Source organism: Pan paniscus, chromosome 15 (genome assembly GCF_029289425.2).
Source record: "Pan paniscus chromosome 15, NHGRI_mPanPan1-v2.0_pri, whole genome shotgun sequence".
In the NCBI taxonomy this organism is placed as follows: Eukaryota; Metazoa; Chordata; class Mammalia; order Primates; family Hominidae; genus Pan; species Pan paniscus.
Window position 1 is genome coordinate 91,164,561 of NC_073264.2, and position 21,768 is coordinate 91,186,328.

At 43.5% G+C, this 21,768-nt stretch overlaps 1 protein-coding gene across 12 annotated transcripts in view; it reads left to right on the forward strand.

Moving 5' to 3' along the window:
* TDP1 (tyrosyl-DNA phosphodiesterase 1) overlaps window positions 1-21,768 on the forward strand; it is an 89,706-nt gene that overhangs the window by 64,964 nt on the left and 2,974 nt on the right. For 5 of the 12 annotated variants that reach the window (XM_055097935.2, XM_003832754.5, XM_055097942.2 and 2 more), the window contains one exon: window positions 13,136-13,244. The exons of 3 other annotated variants lie outside the window; for them this stretch is intronic. In XM_055097935.2, the coding sequence (XP_054953910.1) occupies window positions 13,136-13,244 (109 nt within the window). Of the gene's footprint in view, window positions 1-3,051; window positions 12,148-13,135; window positions 13,245-21,768 lie in introns of those variants that run through there. 4 more of the 12 variants (XM_055097940.1, XM_034938001.2, XM_055097941.1 and 1 more) reach the window with 2 other exon arrangements.

Consider the following 21,768-nt stretch of genomic DNA (forward strand, 5'->3'; position numbering starts at 1 on the left):
GAAAAGCACCGTGTTGAAGTGGTCTCTCGAGATGTCCAGCACAGCCAGCTTGTCTCCTAGCTCTGGAGCCACTTGAGATTTCTGTGTCCAAACACCAGAAAGAGTGGCTGTGTCCAAACACCAGAAGGAATGGCTTGCACATAGGGGCTGGGGTGTACAAGCCATCTGTTTCTCTAAATGCTAGAATCACGCTTGACCCAGAGAGATATTCCCACCATAAGAGGCACATGGACTGAGATCTCCCATGTCACCTCCTTATACTCACTGTGGGCACACACACACAGAATACAGAATCACCCACACAATGAGATGGCTAATGCTTTTCCCTCCCTCCCTCCCTCCCTCCCTCCCTCCCTCCCTCCCTCCCTCCCTCCCTCCCTCCCTCCCTCCCTCCCTCCCTCCCTCCCTCCCTTCCTCCCTCCCTTCCTTCCTTCCTTCCTGTCACTGTGGGCACACACTCAGAATCGCCCACACGATGAGATGGCTAATGCTTCGCCCACATGATCAGATGGCTAATGCTTTTTCCTTCCCTCCCTCCCTCCCTCCCTTCCTTCCTCCCTTCCTTCCTTTCCTCCCTTCCTTCCTTCCCTCCCTTCCCTCCTTCCCTCCCTCCCTCCCTCCCTCCCCACCTTCTTCCCTCCCTCCCTCCCTCCCCGCCTTCCTTCCTCCCTCCCTCCCCTGCCCTCCTCACTGGCTATAGTTGAATTTATGACAAACACACATGACAAAGCTCCATTGTGGACAACACCGACTGGACCAGAAGATTTAGCTGAGGGGTTGGTGTGTGCTTGTCCTCAGACTTCAATCTGGACTAATCCAGTCTTTTTTTTTTTTTAGACAGAGTCTCGCTCTGTCGCCCAGGCTGGAGTGCAGTGGCACGATCTCGGCTCACTGCAACCTCCACCTCCAGGGTTCAAGTGATTTTCCTGCATCAGCCTCCCTAGTAGATGGGACTACAGGCGCCTGCCACCACGTCCAGCTAATTTTTGTATTTTTAGTAGAGACGGGGTTTCACCATGTTGGCCAAGTCTCCAACTCCTGGCCTCAAGCGATCTGCCTGCCTCAGCCTCCCAAAGTGCTGGGATTACAGGGGTGTGCCACCGCTTAATCCAGTCTTAAGGCACGCTGGAGAGCACCCACCTTCCCAGCCCACCCCAGCGTCGTTCACTGTTTCTCACACCGTGCTCAGGTGAAGAGCTCTTTTCTCCCTTTCTCTCTCTTCTTCTCACCAGTCTATCCATTCTTTCTCTTTCTGTCTCAGTTTCACTACAAAACTATGTAACTAACCTCTTTTAGTTATAAGATTTCAGCTTTATCACACAGCTTGTGGGAAACAATGAAGTCGCATCACTAGGAGGTGTGATTATAGTGACTGTGGCTTTTATAATAACTGTGGCTGGAGTTCTCTCCCAATAATAAGTAATGGAATAAATTCCACATCACTCCTGTTTGGCTTCTGTTGTCAGCATTTACAAAAGTCTGGTCCTTTGTAACTGTTCTGACCATGAAAATGCTGATCATGAAAATGCTAATAGGAAGAAATGTATTGCCCTTCCAGGTCCTCTAAACCCTTCTGAGCTATTCATTTTTTACCCCAGATATTCTTTCTCTGACTATCCATTAATGAAGGCTAATAGAGAAAAAGAAATAATCATTTGGAATCCCTAAACCGACCTTATAGGGGGGCTCTTCTATATTTTGGAATAAGAAAGAGCCCCATTATAGCACATTCCAGGTAAAATAGAGATTGCATTATTATAAAGACCATCAGACAAGAATATAAAACAGATTCCACCCCTTCTAGACTATGCCAACCGATTCAAGAGCTAGGCACCAATTAGGGTGACGATGTAATTAACAGTCTAAGATTGTAACAGATTTTCCAAGAGTTTGTTAGCACATCTCAAAAAACAGAGCCTGGAACAGTGCTTTCCAGCAGGCTTCCATCATGACCCTGGTGAGGCCCCACTCACTATACCTATCTTGTCATTAGCCATTGTCCCTTTGGTTGGGCTGTGTCCTTCAGTGAATCACAAATGACTTGGGCAGAGTGCTCTAATCAGGCATTGTGGACGGTACACAGAATGGCTTTACCCTTCCCCTCCCAGGGAGCTCATAGGCTAGTTGGGCAGGATGGTCATAGAGTCAGATGGCCACCTGATACACCTAAGCAATGAGACAGAGACATCCTTCCTGGGTGAGAGCCGGGTGCTGAGATCTGAGGGAGGTGCCTACCTGAGTGAGCAGAGCCAGAGGACTTTGTTGTGCGTTACAGAAACCAATTTGTGCCCACAGAAGCCCACAGATGGAAGAAGTTTACTGAAAAGATGCTGGGGGGATGTCATGGGATCAGCGGAGTTGCCGAGTAGCTGAGACTTGGGAGCAACGGGCCCAGGCCCTCTTAGGGGACTCAGCAGCGGCCCTTCTCCCTGGGTTCTGCAGCTAGCATGGCTCTGCAGCCCAGGTGCTGGCCAGTCCGCATCCCAGTGACACCTCAGGCCTAGATCTGCCTTCCATGACTCAGGACTCTCCCAGCTCCATTCCCGGAGAAAGAGCCTGTTTCCAGAGAAGGGAGGATGGATGTGAGCGAGGAAGTCACCCTGAGGGGTAGATACTACCAAGGGGTTTCACCCATAAGTGAGTTGATGTGCGTCTTGTCAGTCTGTAAAAAGGGTTGTTGGGTTATTTTGATATAGGAGACTTTATCTTTAAGTGCTTATATCACAACATCTATGTTGTCTACTGATATGTGAAGCTTCTGGAAAAAAAGTAGACCTTTGCTTGGCCTTCACAAAATTAACATCGATGGTTTTGACCTTGAGGATGACCCAGAGATTTGTGCCATGAGGTAGTTTGTCGTTTCGCTGAGTTTATACGTGCACAGGAGTGAGATGCTTAACTTGTGAAGGAGAGGCTGTCCAACGGAACAGCCCGACGGTTCCCTCCTCAAAGCATACCCCAGGCTCCTACCTGAACGTTCCAGTGGCCTGGGACTACCCACCTCCATACTCACTTCAGTCCCACACATACCCTGTGCCTGCTGTCTTCCAGGCCCCTGCGGAGAGAATAAAGGATGAAGTGGAGGCTTCGTTCTCTGGTAACGCATGGATAAGCCGAGGACACAGACACTGGTGATTACAATATATGACAAGAACTAGGGTGTGGGGCATTCAAAATACAGGGGCTCTGAGAAGGGGGACCATGTGGTCTGCCTGGGGGGCTTGGGAAAGGCTTTGTTAAGGAGGTGGCATTCGATCTCACTCTTGAGAAAGGAGTATGAGCTTAACCTGCTGTCAGGGAAGAGGAGGCTTCCAGACAGAGATAATAGTGCAGGCTGTGTTTGGGAAAGAGCCAACAGTTCTGTGTGCTTGGAATGGGGATGGGGCGTGGGTATGAGAGGCTTGGAATTCCAATCTGAAGGAGACTGGAGAACAGAACACACCACTGGCCTTGGTTCCACGTGGATAGTAGAAAGGCATCAGTTTTTTAAGCAGGGCTAGTGGTCTTAGGCCAGTTTTCAGAGAATTTGAATCTTACAAAATATAATTCTGAAATTAGGATTATGATTTATACTATTTAAAAGGTACTTGAGGATATAGCACATTGCATGTATTATCAAAATCATCATCTTAGCCATGTAAACCACACTGTTTAACAAACCTGATTATTAATGAGTCACTGTTACTATTCACCTCACTCTCTTGGCATGTCTTTTCTTTTTTTTTTCTTTGAGACAGGCTCTTGCTCTGCCGCCCAGGCTGGAGTACAGAGCTGTAGTCTCCACCAGGCTCAAGCAGTCCTCCCACTTCAGCCTCCTGAGTAGCTGGGACTACAAGTGTGTGCCACTACACCCGGCTGACTTGTTAATTTTTCTGTAGAGATGCGGTCTTGCCATGTTGCCCAGACTGGTCTTGAACTGCTGGGCTCAAGTGATCCTTCTCAGCCTCCCAAAAGATCTTGTCATTTCTCACTCCTTAATGCTTCTTGATAATCTGTTCCCTCTGAACACCCCCGCAACATCACATGCTGGGCGAATCAGCTGTTACTGCCATGGCCCCCACTTCACCTCCCTGGGCCACATCTATGCTACTCCTCAGTTCACTGTGGGAATGGGCCTTGTAGACCACAGATCTGGTTTTGTTACCTGCTGGAGATCCTGTAAGGTAGAATCCAGCCTCCTTAGCAGGGCTTCTTTTCCCCTTCGTGCTCCGACTCCTAACCTCTCGTTCCTGGTACTTACTGTTTATGCTGTGCAGAACTCATGGCTCTCACTATGAACGAGGTCCACCCTGCTAGCCAGCCATAATCTGTACTGAGAATAACACCTTTATGCCCCACCTCTGCCTGCTGCACCTGTCTCCACTCCAGGCACCCCTCCTCTGCATCCACAACTTTCTAGAACCTGGGGCTCAGCACATATCCCACCTTGCATTGTGACCTTTGACTCTTGTCTTCTGGACCAGAGTGAGCTGAATGGGTCATGTGGGAGGCTTTTCCTAAGTGTCTGTTAGTTGAAGTTGTTTCCTTTAAGTTGATCCATACCGAACAATGTGAGAAGTGTGTGAAACAGTATGGAGACTGTGATTTTGGTCCAGTGGGTATTGTGTGCAGTAGGTGCTTAAATATGTTCACAAATTGTGTTGTAAAGCAATTTGCAGTATGGAATAGCTCATCTGTAGCTGTCTTGAAATTAAAATACACATACGCTTAGGAGTCCACTGCAGTACTTAAAAATGCCAATCCCTATAAATTAACTTAATAAGTATCTTAAAGATTTCTGTATCGTAATCCTAAAATGTTTACTGACAAGAATGCAGTTTATCATAAAATGAGGCCAGGAGTTAATATCTTTTTTTAGGTTTCCCTGTTCAGTACCAGCAAGACATGCCTTTTAGTGTTTTTGGCTTCATGTTTGCCAAATAGACTTACTTAATACAGAATTTTTTAGACATCCTTCAGACTGGACATCATCCAGAATTTACTTCCTTGAGATCAGCCCTCCTTCATATCTCTTGGGTAGAACTCTGTGTCCGCACCACCCACATGTCTGAGGTATCAGCAGCCAGAGTTGCCACTTTTGTCCTTCACCAGTAGGCCGTGTCACTTGCTGTGTTCTGAGGGGCTCATTTGGAGCCATTGTTGCAGATAGTCAAGCTTAGTGCCCAGAATGGTACAGTGTCACACACTGCAGAGGCCTCACCTAGAAAAGGAATCCTGCAGTTCTCTACTTCCCCACAGCCATGATTAGGACCTGTCACTCTGGAACCAAGTTGCCGTGTGACGTGACACTACTGTGAACTAAAAATACAGCAGGTGGAGAACCAGCATTTCCCATTCACGATAAAGATGCCATTTGAAACCTGGGATTGATCTGGAGGCTGATAAGTCGCTGGTACCATGTGTTCCTATTTTTTTTCTTGTTTTTTTAAGTGAATAAATCTGGAAATACATCCTTTTGAGAGAAACCTAACTTGTAAAGTATGTTGTCAATAGCTTCCCCTTTGACTAAGAACACTTTCAAGAGCTTTGGAGAGTCATGTCAAGGTACATTTGACTTTGTATGCCCAGTACTCAGTGATGTTTGGTATATACTAGTAGTAGTCGCCTAATAAAAGTTTGTTAATTTAAATCAAAGACTTTATTCTTTTCAGGTCTAAAATCAATTTATCAATTATGTAATGTTTTCTGGGTTGTCCCTTTAAGTGTATTTAACTTTTAAATTAGACTACGGTTCAGAAAGTCTCAATATAGGAAAGCTGTGATTATTTCAAAGATCAGTAGCTGTTTTCCAAACCCAAAGGCCTCTGTGCATATATCAGGGAGGTACAAGTACTTCTCTCTTTGGACCTCATTCCTTTGGTGTTTATTGAGCACATACTCTGTCAGCCACTGAGTAGGCACTAGACTTGAGCCTGCCTAGTGCACTGTGGCTAGAATTCCTCCTGCCTCTGGGAATAATATTGCACATAAGCATCTGAGAAGCCTGGATCAGGGTCCAATACTGCTTACTTCCGGATGAGAGTAGCCCAGGTGTCCCTGTGCTGGTCTCAGCCTCTTTTGAGCCCCAGGGTCACTTGGTCCTGTGCTAGTGGGTTCCAAAAAGTCAAGTCTCTACTTTCTCTTTTCTCTGTTCTGTTTAAATTTTTTCATTGTAAACACGGTGTGTACCACAAGTACATGCACTCTTATGATGTGGCTCTGGCTGGAAGAACTAATACAGTTTACAAGAGCCGCCACCTTAACCCTCTCTTTGTCTTCTTCCTCCTGACACCAATGCTGCCTACCTGCCTTGGGCCCAGCCCATCTGTTGTGGGTCCCCAGGGTTTCCCAGGAGGCCACAGCCGGGCAACAATTTGACATGGCGTATCTTGGTACCTGCTGATGTTCTCGCATCCAGCGAATAAAGCCACGGCCCTTGCGTTCTACTCCTTCCTCTCACCCGTCCACATCCTATACCATCTGCCCTGGCAAGAATTTCTTTTCTTTTTCTTATTATTATACTTTAAGTTCTAGGGTACATGTGCACAACATGCAGGTTTGTTACATATGTATACATGTGCCATGTTGGTGTGCTGCACCCATTAACTCATCATTTACATTAGGTATATCTCCTAATGCCATCCCTCCCCCTCCCCCTCCCCCCGCCCCACGACAGGCCCCGGTGTGTGGTGTTCCCCACCCTGTGTCCATGTGTTCTCATTGTTCAATTTCCACCTGTGAGTGAGAACATGTGGTGTTTGGTTTTCTGTCCTTGCGATAGTTTGCTGAGAATGATGGTTTCCAGCTTCATCCATGTCCCTACAAAGGACATGAACTCATCCTTTTTTATGGCTGCATAGTATTCCATGGTGTATATGTGCCACATTTTCTTCATCCAGTCTATCATTGATGGACATTTGGGTTGGTTCCAAGTCTTTGCTATTGTGAATAGTGCTGCAATAAACATACGTGTGCATGTGTCTTTATAGCAGCATAATTTACAATCCTTTGGGTATATACCCAGTAATGGGTTGGCTGGGTCAAATGGTATTTCTAGTTCTAGATCCTTGAGGAATCGCCACACTGTCTTCCACAATGGTTGAACTAGTTTACAGTCCCACCAACAGTGTAAAAGTGTTCCTATTTCCCCACATCCTCTCTAGCACCTGTTGTTTCCTGACTTTTTAATGATCGCCATTCTAACTGGTGTGAGATGGTATCTCATTGTGGTTTTGATTTCCATTTCTCTGATGGCCAGTGATGATGAGCATTCCTGGCAAGAATTTCTCTGCCTGTTCCTACTGGTTGTCACCTTCTCTCTCCCCTGGATGAACTGACCCTTCCCTCTCTGTTTTCCCCATCTCAGGCTACTGCTGGGTTTCTACCCACATGTCAGGGTCTGTGTTCCTCTGCCCTTAAACCCTCAGCAGCAATCTTTGGCCCACGAGATGATGTCCGGACTCCTTTGTGTGACATCAAGGTCCACTGTGAGCTGGAACAGCATGTCCCCCAGGCTCCAGCCACCCACAAGTATTTGTTAGCATATTAATGCACGTAGGCTGTAGCAGCAATGGCCCCTTTTTACTAGCAGTGTGATCCTGGGATCTACTGCTCTTTGTCTCAGAGACTCTGAAGTAACTTGGTAAGAGAATATGGGGAAACACATTGGACAGATCCCTTAGGGACCTCAGATCTCTAGGAGCCAAAATGAGAGAAAGAGAATGAACTTTGAAGCGAGACAGAGAGGAGCTAGGATCCTGCTTACAAGCTGTGTTAGATTTGGCCTCCTTATTCTACTTCTGTAGGCCCCTTTTTCTCGTTGTACAATGGAAACAATGTAACTCATAGGATCTCATGTGAGATCAAGAGTTATAACCCATAAAGTGTTTACAACAGTGCCTGGTACTTAGCAAGTCTCAGTAAACGTTGCAGTTGACATTAGCAGTAGCAGCAACAGCATGTAAGCCACACAGTTCAACAGAAGGTTGAAAGCAGGGGCTGATACTCCATAGGTTTTCAGCCAAATCAGAATCTTGATGTCACTTCTGTGATGACGTTGCACTCTTTTCTTTCCTTCTGAACTGCATTCCCCCAGCCCCACACAAACAGCCCTTTGCTTATCAAAAACCCATCCTTCAAAATCCTGTTAGGTTTACACTTCTCCACAAAGCTTTTCCTAAGCCCCTAGCTGGAAGCACTTCCAGTTGTTGATCCTATACTGCCTTGCAGGAAAGATGCCACCACCTTCCTGTAATTTACTTCCTTGCCAATTAGTTGGTCTTTGACTAAGTGTGCCCCTTCTGGGAAGTTCAGCTGCTATCACTGTTTTATCCAGGAAAGCCTGATGCCTTGTGTAGGGTTTTACCACTTGAGGTTGCTACTCGGATAGCTGCAAATAAAAACATAAATTACATCTCTAACTGAAACTGAAGCATGCCTCCTGTTCCCTATGATTGAGCTAAGCTGCTAAACATAAATCATCACAGCGACAATCAGCTCTTTCACTCCCAAAGCTGAAGAAAGGAAAAGTCAGCAATTTCTCATGTGTGATATATGTCCACCCTCTCACCTGGTGTTTTATAAACGTATTGTCTTAACTGTCTTCTAAGTATCTGTGCCTGGGAGGGTGCCTTCCTCTGTTTTGTAAAATGCCAAGTGATACCACTGTGATATATAAATAATGATAATTAGAAGACAGCCTCAAATTATTTGACATTCAGATTGAAGGGGAAAGTAGTACTTTTTTTTGTAATAACCTAGAATTTGGATCAGAAATGGCATTCAAAATAAAAGCATATTGGTTTCTGTCAGACAGGGATAGTTCAAACCTTCTCATATCTGAGGTCGAATATCACAAAGTGGAATCATGGGTCGAGCACACAGCCTCAGATCTGGGCCCAGGCTGTAAAGAACCATAACCTGTGGCCACGATATATTTGAAAATATCAGGACTAATAGGAGCTAAAGAAGAGAGAAGTCATTTTTTACCTGAAACTTCATAAAAGTATAATAATCATTAACTTGGAATCACTTCCCAGCCACTAGCCTCTTTGTTTTTTAAAATGTCCAAATACCAGGGTTTCTAGAATTTGGCTCATCTTGACCCTGCCTGCCTTAAATTTTCAAGGAATTTCTTCCTTTGTCATAGTTCCTGGTGGTGAATGTGAGACCATTTGTTTGCTTGGTGGAAGGAATGTAGGACCAAGAATCAGAAAGACGGTTTGATTTCCAGCCCTGCCATTTTTTTTTTTTTTTTTTTTTGAGACAGAGTCTTGCTTTGTCACCCAGGCTGGAGTGCAGTGGTGCCATCCTGGCTCACTGCAACCTCCGCCTTCCGGGTTCAAGTGATTCTCCTGCCTCAGCCTCCTAAGTAGCTGGGATTACAGATGCGCACCACCACACCTGGCTAATTTTTTGTATTTTTAGTAGAGATGGGGTTTCTCCATGTTGGCCAGGCTGGTCTCGAACTCCTGACCTCAGGTCATCTGCCTGCCTCGGCCTCACAAAGTGCTGGCATTACAGGCATGAGCCACTGCACCCGGCCTTTTTTTTTTTTTTTTTAGACAGAGTTTCATCACTGTCACCTAGGCTGGAGTACAGTGGCTCGATCTCGGCTCAGTGCAACCTCTGCCTCCTGGATTCCAGCGATTCTCCTGTCTCAGCCTCCCAAGTAGCTGGGATTACAGGCATACTCCACCATGCCTGACTAGTTTTTGTATTTTTAGTAGAGACAGGGTTTCACCATGTTGATCAGGCTGGTCTCGAACTCCTGACCTCAGGTGATCCACCCGCCTTGGCCTCCCAAAGTGCTGGGATTACAGGTGTGAGCCATTGTGCCCGGCCTTGCCACTTTTAATAGCTGTGTGGCCTTGGGCAACTATTTAACCTCCAAATACGTTTCCTTCTCTGTAAAATAGGAGTGATTACATCACAGAGAATTGTCCTGAAAATACTTATAATTATACTCATTTGTTTCCTGGAATAAGTACCATGGGCCAGTCATTGTTAAATAACTTAAATATCCTCACAGTAGCCCTATGAATTAGGTGCTCATATCATCTTCATTTCATAAACGAGGAAACCAAGGCCCAGAAAGGCTAAGTAACTTGCTTAGAGCCACACAGCAAGTAAGCGGTCTGCAAAAGCAAGAGATAATTAGGGACTTCCTCAGATCCAGAGTGTGTCAAAGGTAACATGTGAGCAGGGAAACCTGGGGGCAGGTGCTGCCGAGCTGGCCTGCCTGCCCTCCATGTCTTCCCTGTCCCCCTCCTCTGTGTCTTCCCTGTCACCCTCCTCTGTGTCAGTGCCCTCGCCCTCCTGGGATGTGCCTGCTCTGTGCTTTGCTGACCCTGCCTTTGATTATGCTGTTCTCACGCTTGGTATTCTTCCCTATCATCTCTCTGTTTATTAAAATTACACCAATTTTTCAAGCCCTAGCTAAAATATCCTCTACAAAGCCTTTCCTTATTCTTCTTGGATAAGGAAAATGACTAGAAGAAGGGCACTTCTTCCTATTCTGTCTAGAGTTTGTGCCTGGCATCTGCCACCTCCTGCCTTTCACTGTATTACTGATCACCATCTTCATCAGTGCTGTAACCCATACCTTTCTGTAGGTCTTGACATGCACAAAACACTTTCACACAGGTTGTGCCATTTGCTCTTATGCAGAAACTTATAAAGGAAGCAGGAAAGGAACTTTAGTTCCATTTCTACAGATCGGTATTTCTTGAACACCTACTATGTACGAGGACTTGTGCTAGGTGCTAAAGTTAGAAATGGTAATGTCTCCAGAAGCTTGATTATCTCATTTTTACTCTTTTTTTTTTTGAGATGGAGTTTCACTCTGTCACCTAGCTTGGAGTGCAGTGGCGTGATTTTGGCTCACTGCAACCTCTGCCTTCTGGGTTCAAGCTATTCTCCTGCCTCAGCCTCCCAAGTAACTGAGATTGCAGGCACACACCACCACTCCAGTTTTTTGTTTTTTTTTTTTTGTATTTATTTATTAGAGATGTGGTTTCACCATGTTGTCTAGGCTGGTCTTGAACTCCTGACCTCAAGTGATCTGCCTGCCTCGGCCTCCCAAAGTGCTGGGATTACAGGTGTGAACCACCACACTCAGCCTTTCCCACTTTTACAAACACAGAACTTTTTTTTTTTTATTTTATTATTATTATACTTTAAGTTTTAGGGTACATGTGCACAATGTGCAGGTTAGTTACATATGTATACATGTGCCATGCTGGTGTGCTGCACCCATTAACTTGTCATTTAGCATTAGGTATATCTCCTAAAGCTATCCCTCCCCCCTCCCCCCACCCCACAACAGTCCCCAGAGTGTGATGTTCCCCTTCCTGTGTCCATGTGTTCTCATTGTTCAGTTCCCACCTATGAATGAGAATATGCGGACAAACACAGAAATTGAAACCTAGGCACAGTGGCTCACACCTGTAATCCCAGCACTTTGAGAGCCTGGGGTGGGTGGATCACTCGAGGCCAGGAGTTCAAGACCAGCCTGAACAACGTGGTGAATCCCTGTCTCTACTAAAAATACAAAAATCTGCCAGGCATGGTGGTGCATGCCTGTAATCCCAGCTGCTCGGGAGGCTGAGGCATGAGAACTGCTTGAACCCGGGTGGCAGAGGCTGCAGTGAGCCGAGATCACACCACTGCACTCCAGCCTGGGTGACAGAGTGAGACTCTGTCTCCAAAAAAAAAAGAAACCTAATAAAAGTGGCCAACTGTCCCACTCAACATCTGTTTTAGTCCCTGGGACCTGCCAGGCTCTTTGCCACCTCTGGGCCTTTGCGGATGCTGTTCTCTCCACCTGCAACATAATTCTTTCCACTCCCACCTGACCAAACTCTACTCATCTTTCAGAGTTTAATAAAGGTGTTGCTTTTTTTAGAGAGGCTTCCACTGATCACCCGCTCCTGCCAAGTCTAAAATAGGCCTGCTATTCTCTTATGGCATTCCTTTGCTTTTCTTTGCAGCACTTAGCACAAATAGTAATTTTTATTTTACTTTTATAGATGTATTTGATGTCCCTCCACCAGACTGTATACTCCATGAGGACAAGGATATTGATGTTTATGTTAACTCTTGTACACTCAGTGCCTGACACCATGCCTGACCCAGAAGAGGGACTCGAGAAATAAAGTGTCGAATGAACGAATGTGCAGACATCAGTCATTTACTCAGCTTAATAAATGCCAGAGAAAAGTCTAGAACCCAGATTATCTGAAGCCCTGTCAACACGGACCTCCCCGTGTTCTCTGACACTGCCCATGACCAGCCTCCGCTTGCTAAGTTGCACCTCAGTCTTTGTTCTTTTTATGGGTTCCTAAGACATCAGCACTGTTGGGTATGTGCGTATTGAGGATTTGAAGGGTGGATATGTGTGTGGATGGGTGGACAGAAGGAATGAGAGACAGACGGACAAGCAGAATGCCAGGATGATCCACGAAGGGGCAGGAGATGGTCAATGTATGGAAGCACGAGGGGGCACATCGGTCATGTGGTAAGCACCTGCACTGCGGCAGGCCTTGTGTTGGAAGGAAGTGGCAGTGTGAACATCAGCCTAGATATAGAACCTCCACTTCCACCCTGATTAAGATCTAAAATTAATACCCTATTCTAGAGTTCTTGGAATAAACCTTCCATTTTGATAGGTCTTAAAGAATTTTCATTTTTATACTTCTGTCACATTATATTGGAACACTTTCATTATACATGAAAGCAGCTTTTATTTCTTCTTACTCCAGGCAGCCTGTTACTATAGCAATGTTGGAAGTATTTTGAGGTATTTTTATACAGTGAGTTCTACAAACTCCCTGCAAACTGTACATAATGTTTGGTTGAAATGGGCTATCATATCCAAAATTGTCTCTCTTGTTTCTTTGTATCCTTTGAAAACTTTTGCAAACTTTGCTATAACTTAATTCCTGAAAATTAAAGCTCTTATGTTTAGAAAGGAAAATAATTTGGGGCGGGGGGGTTGTAAATATATATTTGCCTATGAACATTGAAAATAGCTCCAAAATAATTTGAATTTTATTTAGGTACCATAAAGATATTATTGCTTCTTGGGGCCTTCTGGTTTTTTTTTTTAAACCCAGAAAATGGGGTGCAATCATAGATTTCCTCTGTGTGTCTGCAGGGTCTAGACAGTTTCAAAGTGAAACAGAAGTTCTTTGCTGGCAGCCAGGAGCCAATGGCCACCTTTCCTGTGCCATATGATTTGCCTCCAGAACTGTATGGAAGTAAAGGTGAGACACAGATAAAGGAAAACCACGGGTGGATATGCATAAGAAAAACAGAGCCCAGGAGAAGCCTTTGGTCTCAGTGGGATCCTGGCTCATGGAACCCTCTGGAAGCTCAAGTTTGCAGAGGGCCCTTTGCCAGCCTGTCTGGGGCCTTGTAGCCACTGGTTAGTCTTGGAATCCCTTTGCACTCCTATAATTACTATACAGATCCTTCCTGACTTACAGTGGGGCTACATGCTGATAAACCCCTCATAAATTGAAAATATCATAAGTCAAAAATGCATTTAATGCGTCAAATCTACTGAGCACCATAGCTTAGTCTAGCCTACCCTAAACATGATCAGACCTCTTAAATTAGTCTACACTTGGGCAAAATAATACAAAGACTGTTTTATAATAAATTGTTGACTATCTCATGGAATTTATTGGAGACTACTAAAGTACTGTTTCTACTGAATGCATATCACTTTCACACCATCATAAAGGTCAAAAGGTCATTAAGTCTAACTATTAGAAATTAAAACCAAGAAATGTAACAATAATAAATCTATTGTAACGTACATTTATGCCAGGCACGGTGGCCCACACCTGTAATCCTAGCACCTTTGGAGGCCGAGGCAGGAATATTGCTTGAGGCCAGGAGCCCAAGGCCACCTTGCCCAACATAGTGAGAACCAGTATGTAAAAAAAAATTTGTTTTAAATAGCCGGGTGTGGTGGATCATGCCTGTAGTTCCAGCTACTTGGATGGCTGAGGTAGAAGAATCGCTTGAGCCCAGGAGTTTGAGGCTGCAGTGAGCTATGATTGAGCCACTGCACTCCAGCCTGAGTGACAAAGCAAGACCCCAACTCTAAGGAAAAAAAAAAGTTCTTATGACAATTTCCAAAAAGAAGAAAATAGCAAGGAAAGTGGTGTTTTATGTTTTTGCAAGCCTCTTTATGTGCATCTTAAAAGGTGACACCTGAATTCTCATTGCTGTGTTCTCATTGAGGCTGTTGTGATATCACATCGCATAGCCTCTGTATACCTGTGTAAAAATGAAAGTGAAAACAACAAATGATGGCTTAATACTACAATGAAAATAATGTTGACTTCACAGACCCTCCCAACCACCATGCTCACAAACCCTCAAAAGGGAGGTCCCCAGGGGCTACACTTTGAAAACTGCATGCATTGAGTCTTAAGGGCAGTGACCAAGTATCTTTCACAGTAGAAACACAATAGGAAAAGCTGCAGAAGGTTCAGTTGTCCTCAGAGGAAGGCTGGCTGGCATCAGTGTATCTACCTATGTGTGGCCTGTGTGTGTCCCAGCCTCACAGGCTGCTCTGCTGCTTTTATCAGCCCTGAGAATATCTGTCTTTAAGGTGGGTCCACACTTAGCAAACTCAGACAGGATGAGATATATAATCAAGACACACTTAATTTAAAATGGCAAATTACATCACCAAATCAGCATATTCTCCACTGGAAAGGAGAGGCCCACATGAGTAGCCAAATTATAATCTGCAGGTTTCTGAGCCAGTGTTAAATCTGAACAGAGAAAAGATTTTTTTTTCAATTGGCAAATTTTAATGACATCACTCATTGATACCCCAAAATCTCCAGTTCTTACCAAGCTCGGCCTTGCCCAGTGGTTCCTCTGTTCCCTCGACAGTGTTTCATGGAATCTAACAACTTCCCTACCCACTAACCTTCTCAGCTTTCATGGTGAACCAAGCCTCCTCTGTCACACTAACCTTCTCAGCTTTCATGGTGAACCAAGCCTCCTCTGTCCCGCTAACCATTCTCAGCTTTCATGGTGAACCAAGCCTCCTCTGTCCCGCTAACCATTCTCAGCTTTCATGGTGAACCAAGCCTCCTCTGTCCCACTAACCTTCTCAGCTTTCATAGTGAACCAAGCCTTCTCTCTCTGATGGGCCCTTTCTTAGATGGTGTTAACACATCTGACAAAGTTAATCCTATCTCATGCTGTCCAGTGTGCCATCCTGCCTCTTGCTGGTAACTTTGTATTTCTCTAATCAATAGTTTGATGCTAAGTTTCAGGAGGCATTCTTTTTCTCCTTTCCAAAGTGTGGAAATCCCCTATGCCTTTCTGTTGAGTCCTCTAAATTTGTTGTGTATTCATGCATATTTCATTTTCGGTAGCAAGGCTATCTAGATTTTTATCAGAATTTAAAGCAGTCTGTCAGGATCTTACCTGCCACCAAAAAAAAAAAAAAACCCAGGAAAACCCTGCTTTAAAATCAGGCCATGTTTCTGTGCCAACTCCACAACTTACTAAATAGACTTGGGCATTTAGTTACTTTCTCTAGGTTTTAGTGTCTGTGTCTACACAGTGAGGAACTATGAGTATCTACCTTATAGGGTTATTGAAAAGATTAACTGAGATTAAAGTACTTATCTTCCCCCTTTTGGCTTTGTGCTACTTTTGTCTTTTCTCCCCTTATCTGTTCTTCAGGTTCCTTTTCTTCCTTAACCCAAGTTCTCCTCCTCCCTGTTGGAAGTGGGGACTGACTGATTAGGCTTTATCTGCTGGGGTCTGGCCTTGGGCCCTGCACTTCCCACCCCCAGCCCTGCACCCTGGCTGGATTCCACCCCCGTCATTTCTTTAGTCCTAATCTTCAAAGGACTAAGAAGGCAAAAATGGAAGCACTAGAAGAGCCTGAAAAATGTTCCAAGGGCCCTTTCCTTCCAGTAAAGTAAGCATTCCCAGGAACTTAGAAGTTTACAACTAGGTATAGTGTCATAGACCATGGAATGAGAAATCTTTTATTTGGCCAGCAAGCAGAATGCTTTCCAATGTTTAAATGAGTTTTGTTTGTTTCTTCAGCATTTCTTTTGAAAGATACATATAATCTCAGGGTATGCTTAAGCTAAAATAATAATAATAAATTTTTAAAAAAATAAAGATACGTACAAGAGAGACTGGAGCATTTTATTTAATATTGGTACTGTTTTGTCCTCTACACTGCCTCAGTTGCATGTAGGATAATGCTAGTAATTCAGTATTACCAGTTCATATATAGCCAACATTCCTGGGAAGCCGTATGGACTATAGAAAGGCATTTACCAAGATTGAAAAAGTAAGTGGTTAAGAACATTTGAAAAGCACTTCATTTTAAAAAGTGATTTTCAAGCCATTGTAACACCTCTAAGATCTTGTCAGTGTTATTTTAAAGACAGAAGACTACAAAAAGCTTAGCAAAGGAATATACTGCTGTGAATGAAGTAAAGCTCAATGCAAGAGGCTGCCAGATATCTTGAAACCAAGAAAATGATCAAAGTAAAGCAAAAACTAAGACTCAGCTACCAGTATACCCTGCTTGGTGCAGTAGTTACTGTTTATTCATTCTCTCCACAGATCTATATTGAGAGCCTATTGTGTGCTGACACCATCTAGGTACTTGGAATATGTTGGCAAACAAGACAGGCACAAATCCTTACTCTCATCAAACTTACATTCCTCTTCTCCTGAAAAATCAAACTTAACCAAACCCATTTTACTAATAGTAATTTTAAAAGAAGCCCCTCCCCCGCCCCTTTAAAAAAAAAAAAAAAGATAGGATCTTGCTCTGTCACCTAGGCTGGACTGCAGTGGCATGGTCTCAGCTCACTACAGCCTCAAACTCCTGGGCTCAAGTGATACTCCCACCTCAGCCTCCTGAGTAGCTGGCACTACAGTGCGCGCCATCATGCCCAGCTAATTTTTTAAGAAATGTTTTGTAGAGATGGGGTCTCGCTATGTTGCCCAGGCTGGTCTTGAACTCCTGGGCTCAAGTAGTCATCCTGCCTTGGCCTCCCAGAGTGTTAAGATTACAAATGAGAGCCACCACACCTGGCCCAAAGAAGGCTTTTATAAAGCAAAATCACCAACTTTTAAACTCTAACACAGATTATTTCCATATGTCCCACTTGCTGTGTGACCTTGATTTTGAAGAGGAAGCAAAATAGACTGGTGTATAATCTTAACCTTTCTTCCAAGGGCATCTGTTTTGCACTCCCTTCTTAGCTTATATTCACTTTGTTATCTTATATGCTATCGAGAGAGTAAAGGGTGAAAAAGTAATGAGCTAAGGGTGAAATAAAGCCTATCTTATTTGGACTTAATAAATTATATGACTCCTTTAAGAAGTAACTGAACATGCAAAGCTTCAGAGGTACTAGTTATAGTCTATTAAGGAGGTTGTTTCATTTTTATTATTTTTAAAAAATACACATATGAGTACTTATATAGTATTTTTTTCCTTTCAAAGTTTTGGCATAATTCCAAATTTACAGAAAAGTTACAAGAAGAGTACAAAGAATTCCTATACGCTCTTTACCCAAGTTCCTGAATGTCAATATTTTATCACATTTACATCCTCTCTCATATCAACTTTTCTCATCTATTTGAGAGTAGCAAACATGATGTCCTTTTATCCCTAAATACTTTGATTGTATATTTCCTAAAAAGAAAGGCATTCTCTTACATAACTACAGTACAGTGATCAATATCAGCAGTTAACATTGATCCAAAACTGTATTCAAATTTCATCAGTTTCCTCAATAATGTCCTTTATAGCAAAAGAGAAAGTTCATGCATTGAGTTATGTCTCTTTAGTCTCCATTAATTTGGAACAGTTCCACAATTTTTTGTTTCATGGCATCAACACATTGCATAGCATGGACCAGTTATTTTATAAACTCTGAGGAACATTCTACTTTGGGTTTTCCACTCACCGTTTCTTTATAATTAGACCCAGGTTATGTACTTTTACCAAGAATACCAAAGAAGTAATGTGTTCTTCCTGGTGCATCATATCAGGAGGCACATCCTATCGATCTGTCTGATTACTGATGATGTTAACTTTGATTGATTGGTTAAGTTGGTGTTTACCAGGTTGTAAATAATTGTTGACAAGTATAATTTCAAAATTTTTTTTTAAATTTAAGTGGCTGAAACTAAACTAATAAACTGCAAATGTAGTTAATAGAAGAGGTCCTTAAAAGCTGATTGGCACATGAGGTATGCATAATGTAGATTTAGCATATACATAATATACATAATCCTCCGAAAGGTTTTAAAACCATTTGTTCCTAAATGGTCTAACCATTCTCCTACTGCCTTATTAATTTTAAATAGCTCCCTACATTCAGATAGTAGCAGAATAAACTTCACTAAACCTGTTAGAATTATTGCTAGAGTCCAGAATTACAAGTATTTTTCTAAGGGAAACTAAGTTGATTGGATTATCCTTTCCAAATAAAATGCACAAAAGGTATATTGCTTTAAATTGTTGGTATGGCTGGATGTGGTGGCTCACACCTGTAATCCCAGCACTTTGGGAGGCAGAGGCGGGCAGATCACTTGAGGTCAGGAATTCAAGACCAGCTTGGCCAACATGGTGAAACCCTGTCTCTACTAAAAATACAGAATGTAGCTGGGTGTGGTGGCACATGCCTGTAATCCCAAGTACTTGGGTGGCTGAGACAGGAGAATCACTTGAACCTGGGAGGTGGAGGTTGCAGTGAGCTGAGATCGTGTCACTGCACTTCAGCCTGGGTGACAGAGCGAGACTCCATCTCAAAAAAAAAAAAAAATTGTTGATATGTTTTATTTTTAAGGACCTGTTTTTGAAAGATCTTCAGAAATGAAGTTGTTTTTTTTTAATGAAGTACCCCAAAACATTTTTTAGAATGATTTTGGCCATCTCCTTTAGTAAAATCTATTTTTGTTTCATAGCGCAAACAGAAGGCTAAAAGTAAACTATGAGTTCAGCTTTTAAAATTACTTTGTAATCAGGAAGCTTAAGGAAATCTAGAATTGAAATTGATTCTTTTGAAATAAATAAGTACTGAATTTTCAGCAAGTTGAATTTATCCTCACACCAGTAAGATGGTTCTATTCTCCTGTATATAGTCACAGATTAATATGTGCAGTTCACAGAGAAAGATGTTAATGGGTTTCGGATAACATTGATACCGTAATTACAAATAATTGCATTTCTACTAACTTGGTAAATCAGTGCAAAACACTTTAGAGCTCTCTTTGGCATTTCTAGCTGGCATGTCTCGTACATTCCTTGATTTCAGAGTAGGCTAATGTAAAATGGCATTGGATCTTTTAGGATAATTGGTTCATCTCTTTGGCATTCCACCCTGCCCCCACACCCTACTTTACTTATTCCTGGTATAAGAATTAAAAGTGACTGCTCAGGCGAAGACAGTGACAGTGGCTTCTGGAGGTCGTACTTCAAGTTTCGCATAGAGATGACAGTGGAAAATGTATGTGTGGGTGTTCGGGCACGGGGGTGAGAGCAGAGTCGTAAGTCCTTAACCCGTGGCCATTTCTTAGGGGGTTGGAGAAAAGACCTTATTACCTGGCTAAACAGGATTTTGTACGTCACTTGGATTTATCTGATTATTCAAAAAAAAAAAAAAGAAACTGTTAAGACCTACATAGTACATAGGGTGACAATCCTTATCCTCTGTGAGTTGAGGGAGGTGAGTAATCTCAAAAGCAGCTAGCATTCATTAAGTACTTTTGTGTACTAGGAACTCATATGAGCACTTGACATGAATTAATTCATTGTATCCTCACAACCGCATGATGCAAGTATGATAGTACAATCCCCAATTTCCAGATGAGGAATCTAGGGCACTCAGAGTAACTTGGTCAAGGCCCCACTGGCAGTCTGGTTCCAATGCCCACACCCCCTTTCCCGTTACATGGTACTACCTCCCCATGGAGAGCTAAGTTCTAGAGTTAAAGAGGCAGAAGAGGCACACAGTATGACCACAGGGAGAGATGGGACAGAGACTCTGTATATAAAGAGATCAAAACCACATGAGCTGTCATTTTCATCCTTCCAGCCATGGCCTTAATGTAGGCCTCCTCTTTCTCACCCAGCCTTGCTTACTTGTTCATCTTCCCAGTTCTGGTCTCCTCCCACTGGAAGCCATCCTCTACAGTGCTACCATGCACATCTGGTCATGACCCTCCCCTCTTTTAAATTCTTCCACTATAGTCCAGAAAAAAGACAGCTTCCCATCCCCGTAGCCTTGAATCCCAAACTCTGACTGCATCAAGATCATCTTTAGAATTTGATAAAAATGCATATTGCCAGGCCACAACCCAGACCTACTGAAACAAGGTCTCTGTGCATGTGTCCTGGGAAAATGTTCTCTAACAGGCTGCCCAGCGTTTCTCATGTCAGCCAGGTTAGGGGACTGCTACACAGATGTGGAAAAGGTCAGAACTCCACCTCTGTGGCATGCCTGCTTGTCTGTCTTCCCCACTGGACTAGAAGCCCTGCGAGGTTTCATGCATGGCTTATTCCCCTCTGTCCATAGCACCTAGCAAATCTCTGGCACCTAGCCAGCATGCAACAAATGTTTTAAATACGTGCATGAATTATTACAAGGCAAGTTGTTCTCTCATGGGACAATTTAGGAGGATTGCATAAAGCAGGTTTTCCTCTCAACCAGTGAGTATTAATGCTGATTTCCAGGAGTGATGAGTTAAAAGAATCACAACCACCTTCTTTTCTCCTCCTATGGTTATTTTTCTAGCTTTGCCTCCAGGTAGTGATGGGCTTTTCAGCCAGCTATAGACGTTCTACTCATTTAAACAGCAGAGTTTAGTTTTTGTATTGGAAAGGCTAAAAACTCAAAAAGCAGAGCTACAGGGAATTTGCCAACAGAGTGGTTACCAGGTCCTTGCTTGGTCATTTATGACCTAATTTTGAGGGAGAGGAGTAAATGCAACAGTGATATTTAAGTTACTGGCTGAGTGGTAAATGCTTGTATCAAAAATCCTGCATTGCTGAATAGTATGTCTAATAGCACTCATATAGCAAGAATTGGGTGTCGTTGGCCTTGGGAATGAAGCAGAGCTGATGTTACCCAACAGAACAGTATACAGGGAACGATGGGTAAATAACAGAAGTCCAAGCACAGATGGAGTTTCCAGTGGAAGAGAGCAAGGGCTTGTTGAGGCCAATGAGTGCAATGGGGAGTCAGATCTGTCAGCCCTGCCAGACCCTCAGCCTCTTAGGAAACAAGCATGCAACACAGACCCAGGTGTATGGCTCTCTAACAAGCTTGTTTAGTTAACAAAGAAGTGTTTGGTTTCATGCTTTCAGACCATCCCAAAGCCAGAGACAGACAAACAGCGTTCTGATGATTTGCTGCCATCTTTGGTATTTTTTCCTACCTATCCTGCTGGGTGCTGCTGTTCGTATGATGGCTCTGAACAAACCGTGAGGCTGCGAGAAGACAGCAGCAGATACCATTGTTTGTCAGACCTTCCTGTGACCTACCATCTGCCTCTGTTCAAGAGAAAGGGAAAGGTTGTCCCAGAGGCGAGTTCGCAGTTGGGAGACACTGCTTTAACTTGGTGGTCCATGCCAGACCCGCCAAGAGGCAGTTTACAATATGCATTCTAGCCCCTTGAAGTTTCTCTAACACTTACCAAGACAATAATATGGGGAGTTATTTTTAATCCTTGTGATGTATTTACGGTCTACCCATATTATAGTTCTTTTGA